The sequence below is a fragment of the Nansenia antarctica genome (assembly GCF_963989245.1).
Source record: "Nansenia antarctica genome assembly, chromosome: 9".
Lineage (NCBI taxonomy): Eukaryota > Metazoa > Chordata > Actinopteri > Argentiniformes > Microstomatidae > Nansenia > Nansenia antarctica.
In genome coordinates this window covers 12,939,478-12,960,834 of record NC_137679.1, presented here as the reverse complement: position 1 = coordinate 12,960,834, position 21,357 = coordinate 12,939,478, and the positions used below count along the sequence as shown (strand labels likewise).

General features: G+C 44.6%; 1 protein-coding gene across 1 annotated transcript in view; it reads left to right on the top strand.

Annotated features, from left to right (window-relative positions):
• The first annotated feature begins 281 nt into the window (after window positions 1-281).
• mon2 (MON2 homolog, regulator of endosome-to-Golgi trafficking) overlaps window positions 282-21,357 on the top strand; it is a 49,145-nt gene continuing 28,069 nt past the window's right edge. Inside the window, 8 exon segments of the mRNA XM_080539382.1 lie at window positions 282-684; window positions 9,748-9,811; window positions 10,068-10,195; window positions 12,782-12,913; window positions 14,903-15,032; window positions 18,867-18,964; window positions 19,097-19,222; window positions 20,768-20,962. Coding sequence (XP_080395508.1) covers window positions 577-684; window positions 9,748-9,811; window positions 10,068-10,195; window positions 12,782-12,913; window positions 14,903-15,032; window positions 18,867-18,964; window positions 19,097-19,222; window positions 20,768-20,962 — 981 coding nt within the window. The 5' untranslated portion in view covers window positions 282-576.

Here is a 21,357-nt window from a genome sequence, read left to right as displayed (position 1 = left end):
AATGAATGAATGAATGAATGAATGAATGGTCTTTAATGCACACTGTATGGAACTATTCACAGCATCGAGGGGTGGAGGGCGTTGGACTATTTACAGCAATATATATATTTCTCCACTAGATGTCCCTGCAATTTAATAATAATCCAGTCACTCTGTTTACGGAAGTCCAGTCAGTGACGTGTCAATGTCTACCAATGCATTGTGGGGATCGGAACGGGACTGGCAATGGTGACGGCAGGAGCCGTGAAAAAACCTCCCAGCTAAAAATTGACAAAATACTTCAACGGCACCGCAAACCTGGAAACAGTGCAAACGATGAGGATCTATGAAACCGGCGTCGAGGCTCTGTATTGAGAAAAAACACATGCCCGTGTCGTCGCTTAAATTCTGCATAAAGGCGGATAGGGCAAAGCAGAAAAGTGGAATATTGTGTCGCTTGTGTGGAGTGACCCAGGGCTGGTTTTCTTTTTTTTTGAGGGGTGAATAAGTAGGCCGGACCATATCCATAGCCTATCCTTTTTTTATTATTATTTCAAACGTTTGGCATTTTGGGGGTCAAAGACATTATCCCAAAAAATGTCGACCAGCAGTCCCGAAGCGGTGAAGAAATTGCTGGAGAACATGCAGACGGACCTGCGCTCTCTGTCCATGGAATGCAAGAAGAAATTCCCCCCAGTGAAAGAGGTATAGAGGGCTATAGCTTAGCCATGCCTAGCTCTCACCCTGTCTTTCTGGCTGGCTGGCTGGCTGGCTCTGCACATGTGTGTGATGGGATTTGATCTGCCACCTCATCACCGATGTTTAGATGCATTAGATGAGGTTGGGGTTTGCTGTTTGCTCTCTCATCCAAGTGCAACTGCTTTCCCCATGGGAAAGGAGGATCAGGATGACATCTTTGCAGAGCAGCATGGATGCTGTGCGATGATCACAAGCTTGAATGACACTCCAACAGTCCCATACAGTTAATAATAGAACAATTCTCAAATGCATGGATCAGATTAGTGTTAACCACTCTCATGCCCTATCACACTGTAGGTAGGCTATGTGAGATGTTGTGGTATTAGTATGTGGCTTTGAGATGATGTCTGGATCAGCTGCTTGACATTTGTGTCCAATGACATGATCTCATAAACAACATGAGTGTTGTTTATCCCAAACGGTTTAATTGATTCGATGGTGGGTAGCACTCTTATTTACAGTACTGAAATAAACAAGGCTCTGCTTACATGTTGCGAAAGGAAGGGGTACATGCCTAAATGTTCCTGTTGTTAGGGGACATACGCCTTTATTTGTCAGTCTAGTTTGAGTACGAGAAATGAGGCGGGAGAGGGGTAAAAGATATGCCGTGTATAGCATTTATTCTTTAAAACAGAACTGGGTAGAATTCCACCTTCTGTCACCTCTACAGTCATAACCATTGTCTGGCACAGAGATTATTCCACTTTACAGAAGTTGATCTCAAAAGGTGATATGACAAATGGTACTCATCTTTCGTTTAAAATACTTGGGACTCCTAGGCTTAGGATAGACTAAATGATGACTGTCTCCATTGTCTTTGAGCTGTTTGTAGACGTCTTCATGACATAACTTGCTAGTGTGAGGACAGTAGAGGACGACAAGTGAGTGCTTTGTGTTTTACAGTGGGCCTGTATGTAACGTTGCCACTAGCACACACTCTGACACTCCTTTACATGGCTTGACTTAGCCTAAACAAACCAGACCTGTTTTGTTAACTACCAGTCTACTTGCTGGCTTATGAATGCAACAGTTTGTAATCTTTCAAGTTCATACAGGGCTACATGGCAGGAATGCACTGCATCCTCCTTAGAACCTTCATGTATGGGTCAAAAGCACAGGCCTAAAACCATTGCGATTGAATTGGTAATGGTAAGCCTTCACCTGCCTTGAAGATATAGGCCTAATCCAAGTTTGATCAAATGTCAGACTTATGTTAGTCATGGGCTATTTTATCCCACATAATGGCTATTATGATGAGTCATACTTGGACAGTGTAGTGAAGCAGTCATACAGAAGTGATGCTTTGTCAGTCAGTGCTTCTTAAACTCAGTTTCCAGATTAAAATAGAGATAGGTCAGCATCTTACCTATTTAGGGCTATGCTGTCGATAAAACTACCCCTCTTTATGTTCTACTTTATGTTTGTACAACCTGTCCTCCAAGTCAGCCAGTAGTGGGTAGAAGGTAGTACTCAGTGGCTTTGTTTGGTTTTCCTCAGACCAGCTCACACAGAAAGACTCAGCACTCATGTGGGGAAATACATCGGTAGTCCTCTCGCTAGCCTAATATCTGTCTCAGACTGAATACCTGGAGTGCATGAAGCACTGACGTGAGTTATGGCCTATATATGACAAGGCCAAGGCCATATAAGCCGGTGTTATCATATTATAGTTTCTGCTCACCTAATCATTGCTGGGCCTTCTTTGTAGCCTCTTAATGTCACTCTTAGGCCTATATTAAGTTTGAAGTGGGCCTGTATTAAGTTTGAAGTGGGCTTCAAAGTGCTTATTGGCAGTCATTGATCTGTAATAGGCGGTCCTTCTGTTTCATTATGAAACAATTGTTACTTTGTCTTATAATCTCTTTTTTTGAGTCAGACAGCCAGGTAAAAGGCTCCTCCTCGACAGGCAGTCTGCCCTGTCACACACACCCCACTCCCACACATCTTACACAGAGTGACTCTGGAGTGTACAGCCAATTCTCATTGGTTTGTCTGGGTCAAGAGGGCCTGAAAAGAACCCCATAGATTATTTTCCTCATCACAGACCTCCATCTCCTGTATTGAGTGACAAGCCAGCTCCAAGTCCGTGGTAGCGCGGCGCCTCAGTTTGTTGTGCTCTGATTGCTTTCGCCTGAAGAAAAATCAAAACACAATAACCAGTCATGTTCCACAGAGCAAGCTACAGTTGTCTCTGGGAATACTGCAGTATTCATGAAAGCATCACGAGCATCCTTTTACTCCACTCCACCGAAGCACGACTTGCTTTGCTACACAAGTCATGTAGCCTACAGTGTGCAGAAATAACAAGCAGAGTGAAAACTCTGAGAAGAACTGACAGAATCCAAAACTAGGGTTCTCGGTCTGAATAAGCCCCTTGAAATTATGCAGAGCCAAGTCTGCAGCGTGAAAATCTCACCACATGTGTCTTAATAAAGTCAATACGTTGAGCTAATATTGTTGGTCTGTGAGAGACAGGTTGGCATTCAAACATGGTTCACTTCATGAATACTCAAGAGGGTCAAAATATGTATGGAGGCAATGAGCTTGACCTGGTGTAACCCAACCTAGCCGTGGCTCCTCACCATTTACACTCATGTGTTGAGTCATCATCACAGCTTCGTACTGTTTGCAGAAATAGTCCAGTTTTAAAAACTGCATGCTTGTCGTTTTGGTCAAAACTAGGGCTCCTCAGTTCTTCTATTATGAGGAAAAGAACCTCATGCAGTGGCAGGCCTTTTTGGACCACGTCTGCGTTTAGGGTAATGGGTGGAGTCGGTACAGAAAGGCTACTGCGCTAGCATCTTAAACTGGAGCGTTTCAGATACAGATTACCTCAGGCAAGTTACATTTCCTCCAGATGGGTAAATGCCTAGATGGGCTTTCGTAGTTTCAGACTGCGATTTGCGGTCCAGCGGAAGTCCCACTGCTTTTCTGTGGAGATCTGTGTGAACGAAGCAACACTGTGTGTCTGCGTGGCGTGCTCCCTTGTGCTACGCTCCCACCTCAGAGCAAACAAGCTAATGTGAGACTTGTAATTTGCCAATATTAGCTTTATGATTTGAACATGTTACAGTGCCAACTTTTACAAGCTGAAATTGCCAACAAACTTGTTTTACAATACTGCTGCTTTGCGCCTAGCTGAAGATAGCCCTTACTGTTGTACAGTACATCATCTGGTGGGAGATGGTTTGGCTGACTTCTAAGTGATATCCAATTTAGTAGACCCATTCAGAGTTTTTTTCTGTGGCCTACATGATGACATAAGAACTGTGAAACTAGTTCATAAAACATGAGAGAGATGAGATCAAAGAGCCATTGAAGATTGTTGCTCTCTGTTGATCTCAAGGTTTTCCTTGTGGATTGAATATCCATGTTGTTGACAGTGCAGTGTAATCCACACTGTCATCCACAGTGTCATCAACCCTGTCATCCACCTCAGGTTGGTCAGAAGGAACACATGGTTTCACTCGAGGCTGAACCAAGGATATCCGGCAATCTAGCTGTGATTAAAGACTCTGTGTTGTGTTATGCGACTGAGACAGACTGTACTGTAGGGGAATGCACCTCCGCTACCAAAGGTTTTTTTAGGAGGCTGCACCTGCCAGCTAACTGGATGCACTTTATTATTTTAGTTAAAGTAGATCCAATATTTCTTATCCTGCTAGAATTGGGCTTCATGGTAATACCATAATGTATATTTACAGTACATGGACAGTGGATTGAAGCATTGGAACAAACCCTCACTCATTGGAAATGTCTGTTTTTTATAGATGGACATAAGATTTTTTTTCCAGGTGAGAGTAAGGTCAAAATAACATTATCTGACTACATTGCCCACAGCAACCCAATATTCAAGTAGAATGATGTTATAAATTGATATGGATAAATGTATACTCTTATTAGATTATAAATACTATGGTTGTTATGTTTGCCATTTGGTTGACTGCAAAAGAGGGAGAGAGGGAGAGAAGGAGAGAGAGAGCAGGATGGAGTCGGTTCACCAGAGAGAGAGAGCAAGAACCAGGTGAGAAAGTGGACAGGTAGTCAAGACCACATAAGTAAGTAGCCTAGGTAGAACCGATGGTTCTCAAGCCTAATGGCCCATCTCCTGTTTCCGTAGCGTGAGGCGGCTTGATGTCAAGTACAACCCCCGGACTAGGGTTGGGTATCGTTTGGGTTTTATCCGGTACCTGTACATAACCGATACTTTAAAAACGGTACCGGTACCAAAACGGTACTTAATTCGGTACTTTTGATTTTTTTAAATGACATCTGTATATAATAATAACACGGTCGACAACATTAAACAGCTTTTCACTTTTTTATTGCTGAGGCACAATATATATTAGTTAAATATACACTCAAATTAAAATAAATGAAAATAAAACTCCTGCTGACTGAGGCACAATATAAATATATATATAATATTACAGTTAAATATACACTCAAATAAAAAATAAATTAAAATAAAACTCCCACCTCAGCAATTCTTTTGCAAAAAGATCAGCATATTTGCCTTCTCTGGCAAAATACGACACCTCTCTTGACTTTTTTATTGTCATTTTGACTTTTTTTGGGTTTTGACATAATTGTCTAATGGCACAGATTTATAAACATAAAGTAAACAAATATTGTTTTCACGTCACTTTACCTGAAACTGAACGACACAGCGCGGAGCGAATTCCCTGGTAAAACGTTTCTCTCCCCCCGCTGTCAACGGGAGTCGTCAACCAGGAAGCGGTGCTGAGAGAGCAAGACACGGATCTACCGGCATTTGACTGCCGCTGGACTGAGGAACACCATAGGCACAGCACATCGCCATAATAGCGATAAAGTGCGAATGATTTTAAGCATTTTGAGCACTTCGCGTTGTTTTCGTCGAGTCGGGTGAAATGCAGCCACACTTTAGAACGCTGCTTCATTAGGGCCTTCGGCATTCTCGGTGACCTCGTAGCTAGGCTAGCTAGCGAAATTCGATAATATTATTATGATTATGATGATGATAATAATAATAATAATACAATAATACAATAATACAATCACTAACTATATTACTACACTTACTATAAACTCACTCTTCTTAAGTTGTCAACACAACTGCTCACCTCACTACCACGACACGCACTGATTGGAAATTTAACAGGCGATGTCACGTCACGACTCAAGTCACGTGTGGTTGACTGTTGCATGACACCGGACACGAGGAAAAAAAAAAAAAAAAAAAATACCGAAATGAGGTACCGAAATCTCCTTTGCGATTCGGTACGGGTACATACCGAATGTAAAGTAACCGGTACCTACCGGTACCGATTTTCGGTACCCAACCCTACCCCGGACATGACGCTGGTATGTCACAGGGTCTTACCCCCGATCCAACCCTTAATGCTGAGTTATCTTCACCGAGGGGGGGGGGGGGGGGGAAACACTGCTTTATATATTTTCTTTTTTAAGTATCGAAAGTATACATTTCGGTAGCTGTACCGTTTTAAAAGTATCGGTTTGGCACCGGTATCGGAAAAAACCCAAACCATACCCAACCCTAATTATGGCACTCTGAGCCTCCATTCATATTGATACTGCTTTTCTCCACTGATTTACTTTACTTTTTACCGTTTTAAAACTTAATTACTGGTGCTTGTTCTTCATCTTTCTGTGACCCCTCTTATATGGATCTTCAGCCTTCTCTGCCTTACCTACGGGGTATGAGAAGAACCCACAAGTCCATGTTACAAGGTCTATTATCTTTGCATAAACCTAGTTTGTGGCAGGTATCAATCAATAGGTCTCAATCAATATCCTCCTCGCATCTCAGCCTCAGCGAGCATCAACATCTAAAAATGGCTGTAGCAAAATTGGAGGGATTGAAGAATGTTCCAAGTGTTCTTTTATGACCATGTACAGCCCTTAGGCTCCACACAGGGAACAAAGGAGAGGAGGGAGACTTGCATTTTTGAAGATTAACTACCAAGTCACAGCGTTTCATGGTGAGGCCTACAGTTCTTCACCGTGCGAACCCAGCTAGCAGTAATGCCCTGTGTTGCTTGGTAACCAGCGGTTCAAGAGGTCACACATTGTTGACTCCCACCACTCTGTCCTTGTGGCAGGACAAATTAAATATTAAGTGATAGGATTGTACAGCAGGAGAACAATAACAGCCGGAGGTGCTCATCTTCTATGCTTCGTTCATCTGTAAGCAAGAGGTTGTGCAACAAAAACAGGCTATTTGAAGAGGGGGTATTATGGATTCATATGAAGCACCTGCTATGGAGTAATGCACAATATTCAAGCTCAGTACTTTTAGGCTATCTTTGTGGAGGATAATAGGCCTACCCATCTTACTAGCTCAGTGGCCTTGCGGTTAGAGTGTCCGCCCTGAGATTGGGAGTCGAGTCGATACCAAAGACTATAAAAATGGTACCCGATGCCTCCCTGCTTGGCACTCAGCATTAAGGGATGGATCGGGGGTAAAAACCCTGCGACATACCAGCGTCATGTCCAGGGGGTGTACTTGTACATCAAGCCGCCTCACGCTACTAAAATAGGAGATGGGCTCCTGCCCCCTAAGGGCCATTAGGCTCCAGAACCATCGGTTCTCAAGGCTACTTACTTATGTTATGTTTGTGTACCAATACGTGTATGGAGGAGAGGAAACAAGTAGAATAGGGTTAGGGTCTTGTACATGCTTGGTTCAATAATCACATTTGTTGCCAGGAAACAACACGTTTGACGTCAAAGTAGTGTTTCTTTAGTGTTTCCCTGATTGGCAATGTGCTTCAGCTTCTTTTTGAGTAAAGAGACTCACAGTTGTGTAACTTGCTTGTAAAGGTATTCATGCTTGACCCAGCCTAAGAGCGTGCTCTGTTTATGTACAGTAGGTAATGTATTGTCCACATCTGCAATGTATAATAATGTCAGTGATGGTGCATGTGTGTGTACGGCGGGAGATAGATACAGAGAAGGAGTGGTGGTTAGGGAAGAAGAGGAAAAGCAGCAACGGGGAGGGAGAAGGAGACGAGGCGCGACAGGCAGAGAAAGAGGGGAGAGGTTGGAGAGGGGGAGAACATTTCTTGACAGCACAGCGGCTGCTGTAGCAGAGAGATAAAGAGGCCTCTGTTGACTGCTGAAGGCTCAGCGTGCTCTCCTGCTCTCTCCTCCTCACACTCTCTCTATCTCCATACCCTCCCTCGCTCCCGCGCTCTCTCCACTCTTTTCTTCCTCTCACTTCTGTAGTCTCTCCACTCCTTTTCTGTTTTGGCATATCCCCCTCTCTTTCTCACCTTCCTATGGCACCCCCCATCCCTCTCTTCCAGGGGTGGCCAACCAGTCGGGGACTAAGAGCCCCCCAAAATTATTGGGGTACCACAAAGAGCCACATCATACATGCAGGCTCACAATAGCACTCCCTCTCCCTCTGTCATTCACACACACACAACCGCACATGCAATGAATTTCGCAATGAATTTCCAATAGGTGAAATTTCAGCAGAAGCCAAGGTATGGCAAGGTACTGAGTGGGGGGGTTTCCCCCCCTTGGTGGATTTTTTTTTAAAATCAGTTGTGCAATAGTCAATTTTGGTGAGTTGTTTCTATACAATTATTGACTTATGTGACATTAAGGTAATGAATAAAGGAGACAACTACAGTATGTAGGTAGTAATCTACATCTTTCCTAGCAGGCAGACTGGTTCAATCTCCTTAGAAACAAAACATTACAGATTTAGCTGTTCTCAACTCTAAATTAACTGCACTGTTAAAACGCTAGTATTGTAAGACCTCATCTGTGTCCCTGTACTTGTCTCTGCTGCCCTTTTACCAAAAAAGGTCCTTGTTATGTCCATTTTCCTTTTTTTCCCTGGCATATTTGTGTTACAGCTCACCTATTAAAAGTGAGACGATTTGACAATATCAAAAACATGCTTGCACACTATCCTACTGACACACAAGTTATTGCTACTGGCCCCAATTTGGTACAATTATTACTGAAATGATTGAGAATAGAGACATTGTTGACATGTACGTAAACTAGCTGTTGTACCCTTTAACGTTCGCTAACTAGCTTGTTAGAGTTAGCTTCACAATCGCGGGTGAAGTTCGGTCGGGTTTTTCACTAAAATATTATTAGAACATGTTTGTATTGACACAACACATGACATGGACTTGTTCATTAATATGTTATATTTGAACCAACAGTATTATGGCGTTTATAAGTTTGTTTAACCCACCTGAATGAACGAGAATCATGGACAAGATTTTAACATTAATGTTACTTGTTTATTGAGGAACGAGTCTACTAGCCAGAGCAGAAACCTTGATGTCCCGCTCCACTACAGCCAGGGTAGCCAGATGGGATTGTTCATTTCCAGCCTAACCACAGTCTAAAAACGGCTTAATCCAGTGGCCCATTCTGCGTTAACCAACCCCATCTGGCAACCCTGACTACAGTGCATTGCTGGTGGGGTGAGATGGAGCCGGGAGGATTTTGAGTTACCATTGTGTGGATAAAATGACAAAAACGTGTTTCAGATGTAATTTTCTGGGTAAAAAGGCAGTTTTTTTTAAGCCAGGTATGGCGAGTGCCATAAATTGCCATACCAAAACGATGCCTATCGAGACACAGAGAGTGTGCCACACACTTTTAATGAATGGATTGAAGAGCCGCACACAGACAGGCAAAGAGCCACATGCGGCTCGCGAGTCGCGGGTTGGCCACCCCTGCTCTATTCGCATCTCACCATGCCAGACAGCCCACCTCCACACACTATGGAAATCTCTCTCACGGAGAGCATCATTAGGAGGAGAGACGTCTACCTTATGTATAATAGTGGTGTTAGAGGTGGTAACGTAAGGAGAGACGTCTGCCTTATGTGTAATAGTGGTGTTAGAGGTGGTAACTTATGTGTAATAGTGGTGTTAGAAGAGAGACGTCTACGACGACTACTCTGTGTACTAGTGGTGTTAGAGGTGGTAAGTTGGTAACGTAAGGCCTGACGGCTCCTTTGTGTTTTTCTAGGCTGCAGAGTCGGGCATTGTGAAGATCAAGACCATCGCCGCGAGGAATACAGAAATCTTGGCAGGTGAGTGACGGGGGGAGGGAGGGAAGAGGGGAGGGAGTGAAGAGGGTGGGGAGGGAGGGAGGGAGGTAGGTGATGACCCCTCCCTGATACCTGGCCTCCATATCAACAAATGAATGCACGCTTCGCAAAAATAAGCCTGTTTTTTTCCTTTAGCGACGTTGATGGACTATCCTACTCGTAGCCTATAGGCTGTTTGTTGTGTGTGAGAGTGATAGAGGTGGGCTATGCATTCAATATACCGATGTGTCCTCCACAGCTCTGAAGGAGAACAGCTTGGAGGTGGTCCAACCCTTCCTGATGGGCTGTGGTACCAAGGAGCCTAAGATCACACAGCTGTGTCTGGCTGCCATCCAGAGGCTCATGTCCCACGAGGTGGTGTCAGAGGTAAGAGTGCTCCAGGACTAGTTTTGAAGTGGCAGATGTCAAATAACTCATAAATCTAACCCCCCCTACCCCACACCTAGCATCCTAAACATTTCACAGCTCGGAGAGTGAGTCTGAAGGTACAATAGCAGTTTCTCGCATGTATCCGACCTGTGACTTATGGCTTTCAAGCCCAGGCTGGCCAGCGCACCACAAACTGGACAACTGACACACTGGTTCTGTGTCTGAGTCATATTCTGATAACTCTGCTAGCTTAGTTGCTCCACAATGCAATACTGATGTGAAAGCCCCATTGAATTGGAATGGAAAGTCAATTTCTTGTTAAAACAGCATGACATAATGGGGACCAGGTTATCCCATCGATGCCTAATGTTCACATGCATCGTTAACAGTCGAGTCATCCTATTGGACCAAGCGTAAACTCCTCGCAATCCATTGTAACTTGAGAGCATGGCGGTAGCATATTGGGTGGTATTAATGGAATCTAGGATCTGATATGATCGACTGCAGGGCTTGACATTAAGCTTTTCAGGTATTTGTCCTTCAGACAAGTGAACTTATCTTTTACTTATCCGAGAGCTAGAGTTACTTGTCCAGATATGACGACGTGAGTGTGTGTGTCCACTAACACTTACAAGCCTACTGTATGAGACAGCACACGCACACGCACACACACACACATGCATGCACGCACACACACACACACACGCACACACACACACACACACACACACACACACACACACACACACACACACACACACACACACACACACACACACACACACTCACACACACTACTTCATACAGTGTCATGAATGTAGTGTGGTGTTCTGAATTGCATTGTGGCAACAAGGACAGTAGACAGGGAGGTGGGCGTAATAAGCCTGTGATGAATATGTAATTGCAATACGGAAATGTGTTTTGGAAGGAAAGAAGAAAGGAAGGAGGTGGGGTTGGACGGTTTCCAATTTTTGATACCGGTAAACCGTTCCCCAATATAACTGTGTTTTTTGGGGGTTAACCGCAGGATTCAAAACGACATTGTTGTCGGGCTTTCACTAAGCCGCCAATTTCAAACGATTAAGCCCTCTCCTTCCTGCGAACCTGCACGAACACTTTGGTTCTTTCTCTATCCTTCAAAAAATGAAGGAAAGCAGAAATATGGCTCTATTTAAACAAATGTATAAAGGAATGATATTCGCTAACTACCAAAATGAGGAAAGGGAAGGTGACTTGTTAGTCCTCTAGATTCTAAGCTGTGGTTTTCTTCGTCTTTCTCGTTTGTATTACATTGCGGATACTGATGTTTATTTTGTGTTGTTTCAGTATTAAGAATGGAAAATTATCAGTACTGTGGATACTGTAATTCATGTATTAATTAATAGATTATATAATGTAAGTATTATTGTTCTCACTTGGAAGTGACGGATAGGGGTAGGACATAAGCTTAGGCTTCATCCTACTCCCCTTCGAACAGTGATACTTGTACTTTTCGTTATTAGATATTCGTTTTAAAATGTTTAAATCATGTTCGAAATAAAGATTAATTAATTCATTCATTCAGTGTTTTTATCCCAGTTGTTCAGACCCAGACCCATCAGTTAGAGCTGTCAGTTAGAGCTGTCAGTTAGAGCTGTCAGTTAGGCCTGTCAGTTAGGCCTGTCAGTTAGGCCTGTCAGTTAGGCCTGTCAGTTAGAGCTGTCAGTTAGGCCTGTCAGTTAGGCCTGTCAGTTAGGCCTGTCAGTTAGGCCTGTCAGTTAGGCCTGTCAGTTAGAGCTGTCAGTTAGGCCTGTCAGTTAGGCCTGTCAGTTAGGCCTGTCAGTTAGGCCTGTCAGTTAGAGCTGTCAGTTAGGCCTGTCAGTTAGGCCTGTCAGTTAGGCCTGTCAGTTAGGCCTGTCAGATAGGCCTGTCAGTTAGAGCTGTCAGTTAGAGCTGTCAGTTAGGCCTTTCAGTTAGGCCTGTCAGATAGGCCTGTCAGATAGGCCTGTCAGTTAGGCCTGTCAGTTAGGCCTGTCAGTTAGGCCTGTCAGTTAGGCCTGTCAGTTAGAGCTGTCAGTTAGGCCTGTCAGTTAGGCCTGTCAGTTAGAGCTGTCAGTTAGGCCTGTCAGTTAGGCCTGTCAGTTAGGCCTGTCAGTTAGAGCTGTCAGTTAGGCCTTTCAGTTAGGCCTGTCAGTTAGGCCTGTCAGTTAGGCCTGTCAGTTAGGCCTGTCAGTTAGAGCTGTCAGTTAGGCCTGTCAGTTAGGCCTGTCAGATAGGCCTGTCAGATAGGCCTGTCAGTTAGAGCTGTCAGTTAGGCCTCTGTCACCTCTGGTCCTCTACTCTCAATTGTCATCTTCTGTCACATGCCAGCCAGCCACGACCATGACACTGTCCCTCTTTTTGTGTGTGCGTGTGTGCGAACGTGTGTGTGTGTGTGTGTGTGTGTGTGTGTGTGTGTGTGTGTGTGTGTGTGCTTGTGTGCGTACGTGTGTATGTGTGTGTGTGTGTGTGTGTGTGTGTGTGTGTGTGTCTCTGTCTGTGTCTGTGTCTGTGTCTGTGTCTGTGTGTGTGGGTGTGCGCGTGTGTGTGTGTGTGTGTGCGCAGGCGGCCGCGGGGAACATCATTAACATGCTGTGGCAGCTGATGGAGAACGGCCTGGAGGAGCTGAAGCTGCTGCAGACGGTCCTGGTGCTGCTCACCACCAACACTGTGGTACACGACGAGGTCCTCTCCAAGGTACTTCAAACACTGCTACACACACTACTACTACACACACTCACCATTCAACACTGACATGATAAGGTCCTCTCTAAGGTACCTCACACACTCAACATTCAACACTATCGTACACGACAAGGTTCTCTCCAAGGTACTACACACACTCACATATACCATTCAATACGCAATAGATACACACACGCTCACAGTCCCTTGTGTAGACACAACGCACTATATATACACACACAGCAATACACACAGTGGCATATGTTCAGTACACTCTCAAGCCTCATATTTGCACACTCTTGAAATCTGTGAGCTTATGTTATTACTCTGAAATCAGACGTCAGTTTCAGAGGGGAGAATTTATCCCCTGTGAATTTCAAGTTCAAGCCTTTTAGCCAGACATTCACACAGTCGTGTACCATAACCTTGGTACCACCATCACTTACAAAGCTATCAACAGTCTGGCCCCCTCCTACCTTGCCGACCTCGTCCCCCTCCACACCCCCTCCCGTTGCCTCAGGTTTGACCACCAAACCACCCTCAAGACTAGGGCTGCACGATTTGGGGAAAAAATCGAATTGCGATTATTTGGACAGATATCGCGATTGCGATTAATTTGCGATTATTATTTTTTTAAATAGCAAAAAAAAAAAAAAAAAAAAAAAAAACGTTTTTGTAAAGTGTGGCCATATCTCCGGCTAGGAAGGTCGTATCAACGTGCAGTTTGTTTGTACGTCTTCAGGGGACTTAGAGGCTCCCTCCTCTAGCACCCCCACAGCCCGAGCTACGAGTGAAAGAACTAAACTTACATTGGGTTGCTTTAAAGTTGGGTTGCTTTAAAATCAAGCTTCAGATTAAAACATGTGATGGAGCATTACTAACCTGACTCAGGTGGTTTGTTTCACACAACCATCTAGGAAAGCTTAATTGGAAGCTGTTTGGAAAAGGGCAGGTACTTTCAAAAAATACTTGGCAGGTGATTGGATGAATCTATCTATTTTCAGAGAGCATTACCACATGATACCATCAAACTACTTCTGCTGAAGCCATTATCCACCATGAATGTTGCTATTGCTAGCTACCGAAACGTGGGCGTTTCACGTGCGATGTTGTTGGTGTGCGTTCATTGACGTTGACGTTCATTGACGTTCACGTTCATTGTTGACGTTCATTGTTGACGTTCATTGACGTTGACGTTCATTGACGTTGAATCCGACGCGCTGTATGACGTATCCCATACGGGTAGTGGTGGTCTAGTGAGTTGGACTTGTGATCGGAAGGTTGTGTGAGTTCAAATCCCGCCTGAAACCACACCACTACTAGTGTGCCCTTGAGTAAGGCACTTAGCCCTCAGTTACTCCAGGGGGAATGTCCCTGTAATTCGTAATTGTAAATCGCTTTGGATTAAAAGCGTCAGCTAAATAGCAAAAAAAAAAAAAAAAGTAAAAAAAAAAAAAAAAAAAAAAAACGCAGGCAAATCGCAGGCTTTGCGATTAGCTAATCGCATAATTTCAAATCGCGATTTCGATTTAAAATCGATTAATCGTGCAGCCCTACTCAAGACCACCAGGACCAAGCTCCGGACCTGGGGTGATAGGGCCTTTTCAGCTGCAGGCCCGTCCCTCTGGAACGCCCTCCCCAACCACATCAGACAGGCTAACACCCTCCCAACATTTAAACAGGCCCTCAAAACCCACCTCTTCAAGCTTGCCTTCACCAGTTAACCCTCTCCCCCTCCCCTTCCCACGTGTCCCCAGCACTACCTCAATTAGGCCCCTATACTTTCTTTTTCTTTCTTTCTTTATTTTTGGTTTCTTTTTATTATTACTACTCGATCTTTTCAGTTTGTAAAGCGTCTTTGAGTGTCTAGAAAAGCGCTATATAAGTCTAATGTATTATTATTATTATTATTATTATTATTATTATTATTGTAACCGTTCTGCGTTGTGTTCAGTGTCCAGATGTGTGCGTCTGTAAGAGCGTCTTCCTCTGTCTCTCCAGGCCATCGTGTTGTGTTTCCGCCTCCACTTCACCAAGGACCCCATCACCAACAACACCGCCGCCGCCACCGTTCGACAGGTGGTCACCGTGGTCTTCGAGAGGATGGTCGCAGAGGACGAGCGGTTCAAAGGTCAGGAGACAGAGAATCACAATCACAATGACCGCTTTTATTAGGCGAACATCTCACTGTACAAGTACACAAGAGTCATTCTCTGGCTTCGGCTCCTCAACATCCGCATCGATTTCTAAATTCTGCTCCTCACTTTCAAGGCCCTTCACAATCTTGCACTCCCATATCTCTCTGAACTCCTTCACACCTACACTCCCTCTCGTACTCTCCGTTCCTCCGCTGCCTTTCGACTCACTGTATCTTCTGCCCGCCTGAGCACTATGGGGTCTAGAGCCCCCAGTCTCCGGCACTCTCTCCCACAAGACATCCGCAACACTGACTCTCTTTCCACCTTCAAATCCTGCCTGAAAACCCACCTTTAAGTCTTTTGTTTTGTTTTTTGTTTTGTTTTGTTTTTTGTTTGTTTTAATCTGTTTGAATCTGTTGCTTGTTTTTAAATTATGCTCTGTAAGGTGTCCTTGAGTGCTCTGAAAGGCACCCATAAATACAATTCATTATTATTATTATTAACATTGACATTGCAGCATTCAGATATGGGGGGGACGGGGACGGCAACAATAAGCAAAAAAAGCAATCCCACAATGACAAGGAAACAAAGTGGCCTTTTAGCAAAGTGGCAATTTCACAGTGGCCTCAATAATGCAAGAAATTATGAAACACAACACAATACAACACAACACAATACAGCACAACACAATACAGCACGGCAGTGAATCAGTCCAACGGTACACAAGTGATCCAGTAGTGTACAGCTGCCATACTACTGCAATATGTTCATTTCTGTAAGTTAGTAAGTAAGTGTGGGGTAAGTTGGCTCAGGGGTGGCAGACCCTTGCACCCTTCCTGCGTATTTCTCCAGCAGCCTGATTGCTTGGAGGGTAACAGCTGTTTGTCTGCCTCTGGGTTTTAGCCCCAAGGCTTCGGTACCGTTTCCCCAACGGTCAGTAGCTCAAACAGTTTCTGATTGGCGTGCTCATGGGAAATTGAGTCCATTTGGAGAGTCGTAGCGGCTCAGAGTTCCACATCAGAATTCCACATCACGTTTCTATTCCCAACCCTGCTCTACCTCTCTAACTTTGTCTTCAGCCTCAGAGGAGGGGGGTTAGTTTCTTCTTAGATTGCCTAAAGCTGCTTATCCCATGACTTAAGCCAACTTAAGAGTTCAGTGAAAACATAATGAGTTTTTTGTTCAGCCCTTTTTTGATTTCTCTGCAGTTCCTGTTCTGCATTTAGAGTTTGGGTGTAAGAATGTAATGAGGGGGGCGGGGGGGGAATGCAGGTCGGTTTCGGCATTGGCGGGTAAATAATGTCATTCTTACCAGCCACTTTGGTGGGTAGCCAACAACGGTTCACGAATACTATGCTTCAATTTAAAATCGAAAACAGCGTGATCCGCAATTATGGTCACGGTCGATCAGGTCAATTTCAGAATCAGAATCGCTTTTATTACATCAATGTACGGGGTACACTGTACAATTATACAAAGTACAATTCTTGGGTTCAGGTTCATTGACCTTGGCATTGCAATAGAATCCAAAAAATTATAATAAAGTAGGCAGGATATAAAAACAACAAATCAACAGTCAACAATAGCAGCGATAAAATAATCAGGAAAAAACAGCAAATCAACCTTAGCAGCGATAGCAGCCGAGACAATAATAGAATAAGTAGTACCAGCAGAGTGCAAGTCAGCATATAAACATTATTAATGTATCAACATTACATTAAGTTCAGCATATCAACATTATTTCAAGTTCAAGTATTAGTCAGGTGTGCAAGAAAAGCTGTGCAGGTTGCAGCGAGATGTAATGCAATCGTACAGTGTGCAATATGGTGCAGATATGGCCAGTACAGAGTTCAAGTAGGTAGTGTTCAGGTAGTCAGGTATCCATTATATATGTGTTATTAATGCAGTGGGGATGGTATGGAGAGACAGTCCTTTGCTTTATGCCAGTGCATTGCCCAAGGAGCCTGATTGCTTGGGGAACATAGCTGTTGGACATTGAATGAATGAATGAAAACCTTTATTGTCCCCAATGGGGACATTTTGTTGTCAAACAGCTTAGTTAGGGCAGACAGAAAACATTCAATAAATAAATAAATAAAACAGTGCAGGCTCAATAAGTAAAAAGTGCAAGTAAAGTGCTCAAGTGCATGTATAGTCCAAGTAGCAGTCTTAACGGCCTCTCAGCTCCAGGTCTCCCCCACCCTGCAGGGCCTGGTTGTAGAGTCGGAGTGCAGCTGGAATAAAGGACTGTCCCAATCTTTTTGTACTTTGACGGGGGAGAACAAATCTGTGGCTGAACTTGCTCCTCATCCCCGCCAGCTCGCAGTACATCGGATGGGAGGGATTGGCCAGCATGGCCGCCAGTTTTTTCCCCATCCTCTGTTCTGCCACCACCTCTAGGCTGTCCAGCGGTCTTCACCACATTGGTGGCAATACTCCTGCTGCTCCTTACTAGAACCGCTGTGCATCTCACTCATGCTTCGAAAATTGCACTACATGTCATTAGTCTCATAGCATAATTGCCTAAGTCATATTTTGGCCAAATTGAGATATCTACTCTGAGAACTCTACTCTCCTAACACTGCTGATTCACTGTGCATTATTGCCTATGCCATCAGAATGCTTGTTACATTCCATAATCACTATCTGCCCAAGTCATCTCTTTGACATAGGCGTTTTTGACAGTACATACAAAGATGGCTCGGCTGACCACAAGTGAAGCATGACTTCATAGCAATTATGCTATGAGGCTAACGATATGGTAAATGGTAAATGGACTGACCTTACTTACTGGCCTTATTCCAAAGCGCTTTACAACGTCTCTCATTCACCCATTCACACACACATTCACACACACATTCACACACCAATGGCGGCAAGCTACCATGCAAGGCGCCGGCCCGCTCATTGGGAGCAATTTGGAGTTCAGTGTCTTGCCCAAGGACACCTCGACATGTGGCCAGACGGGGTTCGAACCGTTACTCTGCCGACCTTGTGATCATGAGGTGCCGGCTCTACCTTCTGAGACACAGACGCCCTGTCCTGCACTACATATAACAGCATGAGAACAACTTGAGATGAAAGAAAAAACATGCAAGGGAAAATATTTCCGCGGCGTTTTGACTGTTATAGCCGTGAAACTTAAAGACGGGAGACCTGAAGCCTACTACAGCAGGCTTGTTCTGGGCAGGGAGTCAGAAGTCAGGTGTCGTGTGTTCTCTTTTGTGGTCTTTGGCTTGTAGACCAAAAAGTACATTTTATACCCTGGAAGTGACTTGTTCAAATTGTAAAACGAGGTGTTGTGTGCTTGCGTGTGTGTGTGTGTGTGTGTGTGTGTGTGTGTGTGTGTGTCCTCTTCTGCATTTGGACGTTACAATTTAATCATGTGACTTCCTCTTATAAGGTGTGTGTCTGTGTCTGTGTCTGTGTCTGTGTCTGTGTGTGTGTGTGTGTGTGTGTGTGTGTGTGTGTGTGCGCGAGCGTGTGCGTGCTCGTGCGTGTGTTTACACTATTTGAGTGAGAGACTGCTCCCCTCAGGCCTGAGGTCACAGCTGTGTCTCGTCTCTTTCTGGCCAAACCTCAAGTCTTTCCTTGTCCTCTATCCTCTCTCTCTATCCTCTCTCTCTATCCTCTCTCTCTAGCCTCTCTCTTTTTAGAAAAAGAAAAAGAAAAAAACATTGAAAAAGGAACTGAGGTTCCTGCCCCTCTGAATCGAGGAATCGAGTTTTGAGATGCAACCTCTGTCTCATGTCTACCTCCTCTCCCCTCTCCCTTCCTCTCCCCTCTCCTCTCCAACCCTCCCCTCCCCTCCCCCCCCTCCTCTCCAGGCATCATAGAGCAGCCCCCCCCAGTCCAGGGTAACACCAATCGCAGGTCGGTCAGCACCCTCAGACCCAGCGCCAAAGACGCCTACATGCTGTTTCAGGTGCGTCCACTAGGGGGAGACAGCCCTCCATACCTCTATGAACCCCAATACACCTCTCTTATATTCAGCTGGGTTTGAACAAAGGGAGAGGAAAACATTTAATGACTGTATTGTTTTTCTGTGCCCTTACAGGACCTGTGTCAGCTGGTCAACGCTGACGCCCCCTACTGGCTGGTGGGCATGACGGAAATGACACGTACCTTTGGACTGGAGCTCCTGGAGTCAGTGTTAAACGACTTCCCTGGGGTCTTCCTGCAGGTACCAACACACGGTCCTGATCTGGAATCAGTATTACGCTGTGACGATAATTTTTAAGCAAAACTATTTGTGTCCGAGTTATTTCTTTTACATACAACACAATGGACCTATCGCTAAGCCACGCCCCCTTTGAAAACTCGGACAAACAAACAACACTTCACTGACAGTGACTGACTGACCGACCGTGACTGAATGACATTCAATGACTTACAATGGGAGTTGGCAAATTTCTGATTTCTGATGTACCACAGCAAGTAATAGACATGTTTATTATAGATGACAAGAATATTTTGCCTAGAAGCTTTTCACCATCAGATATTAGCGAGTTGTTTGTCCAATGTTTCTGCCTGTAGTGACTTTTGCTGTGATATGATTGGACAATTTCTATTTTGGGGCGTGGCTTAGCGAAAGGTCCAAGGTAAGGCGTGAATCCCTGCAATTAAAAAATAATCCATAATGAGCATAATTCTCATATTTTCCACGGTTTTCCTATTTGAACGCCACTCTCTGTGTTTGAGATGATCAGCCTCAGCCAAAGGGCAGCTGCCCAGATTCACTGATATCGTTCACCAATCGGCGGTTATCTCTTGTAGGCGGCGATTTGTAGATCAACGATTCCGCACAGCTACTCGTTCAAACGTGGAGGCCGTCTCGGAGGGAAACAAAGTGCAAAGTGCGCGGTCAAGGACAGACGGTCGTAGGGCAACGCTAGTCTTGCTGCAACAGTCACGTTGTATACCCTGTCTGACCCCAGAGTGGTTGTCTCGTGGTTGACTTGTCCTTACATGGATACAGGCCTGGTTGTTGTCATAGACTGAAGAGATGTTCCAGTCAGCTGTGTTCCTGTAGTACACTGATTCAATCAGAAACGTCCTACTCCCTTTCCAACAGTGATACCTGTACTTCTCGTTATTAGTTATTCGTTTTTTTCTTTTAAATCATGTTTCGAAATAAAGATTCATTCATTCATTCATTCATTCATCGGCGACTTATTATTCCCTTTGAATTTGTGTTTGTGTCTGAGAAGATCCACGTATCCCATTTCTGTCGTACACAGTAGCTTGTTGTGTCGGTTACCATGGATACGGGGGAGTAGATACAAGTGAGAACATGCTTTATCACACCTTGCTGAATTGTTATTGGCTGACAATATGCTACATTTACATCTGACGAACATTATGTTTTATGATATGTGTCTCTCTCTCTCTCTCTCTCTCTCTCTCTCTCTCTCTCTCTCTCTCTCTCTCTCTCTCTCTCTCTCTCATTAGTGCTCAGTTTGACTAAACCAAAATGTATTTGTTCCATGATCAATCACAGTAAACAGCAAACAACGGCATTAACGTTGTAAGTCGCTTTGGAATAAGGCGTCTGCTAAATGCCCAAAATGTAAATGTAAATGTAACTCTTAACTACATTAAGTCATTGTGTGACTGAGTCAACACAACACATTTACCTGTTCTTCACCCTCCGCACGGTCGGTGTGCCTTGTGTGTGAACGACCCTGACCTGTCTGTCATGTGACCTCCGACCCCCTCCCTCCCGCAGCACCAGGAGTTCAGCTTCCTGCTGAAGGAGCGGGTGTGTCCCCTGGTCATCAAGCTGTTCTCCCCCAACATCAAGTTCCGTCAGGGCAGCAGCAGCGCGGGGTCCCCCGCCCCCGTGGAGAAGCCCTACTTCCCCATCTGCATGAGGCTGCTCCGCGTGGTCTCTGTGCTCATCAAACACTTCTACAGCTTACTGGTGAGGACACACACACACACACACACACACACACACACACACACACACACTGTCCTCATCAAACACTTCTACAGCTTACTGGTGAGGACACACACACACACACACACACACACACTGTCCTCATCAAACACTTCTACAGCTTACTGGTGAAGGGACACTGTCACCATGACTGCTATAATGGGGTGGTGGTGGTCTAGTGAGTTGGATCTGCTGATCGGACGGTTGTGAGTTCAAATCCCGCCTGAAACACCACCTCTAGTGTGCCCTTGAGTAAGGCACTTAGCCATCAGTTACTCCAGGGGGAATGTCCCTGTCATTTGTAATTCGTAATTGTAAGTCGTTTTGGATTAAAAGCGTAAAAAATGGAATAAAAAAAATACAAATAATAATAATAA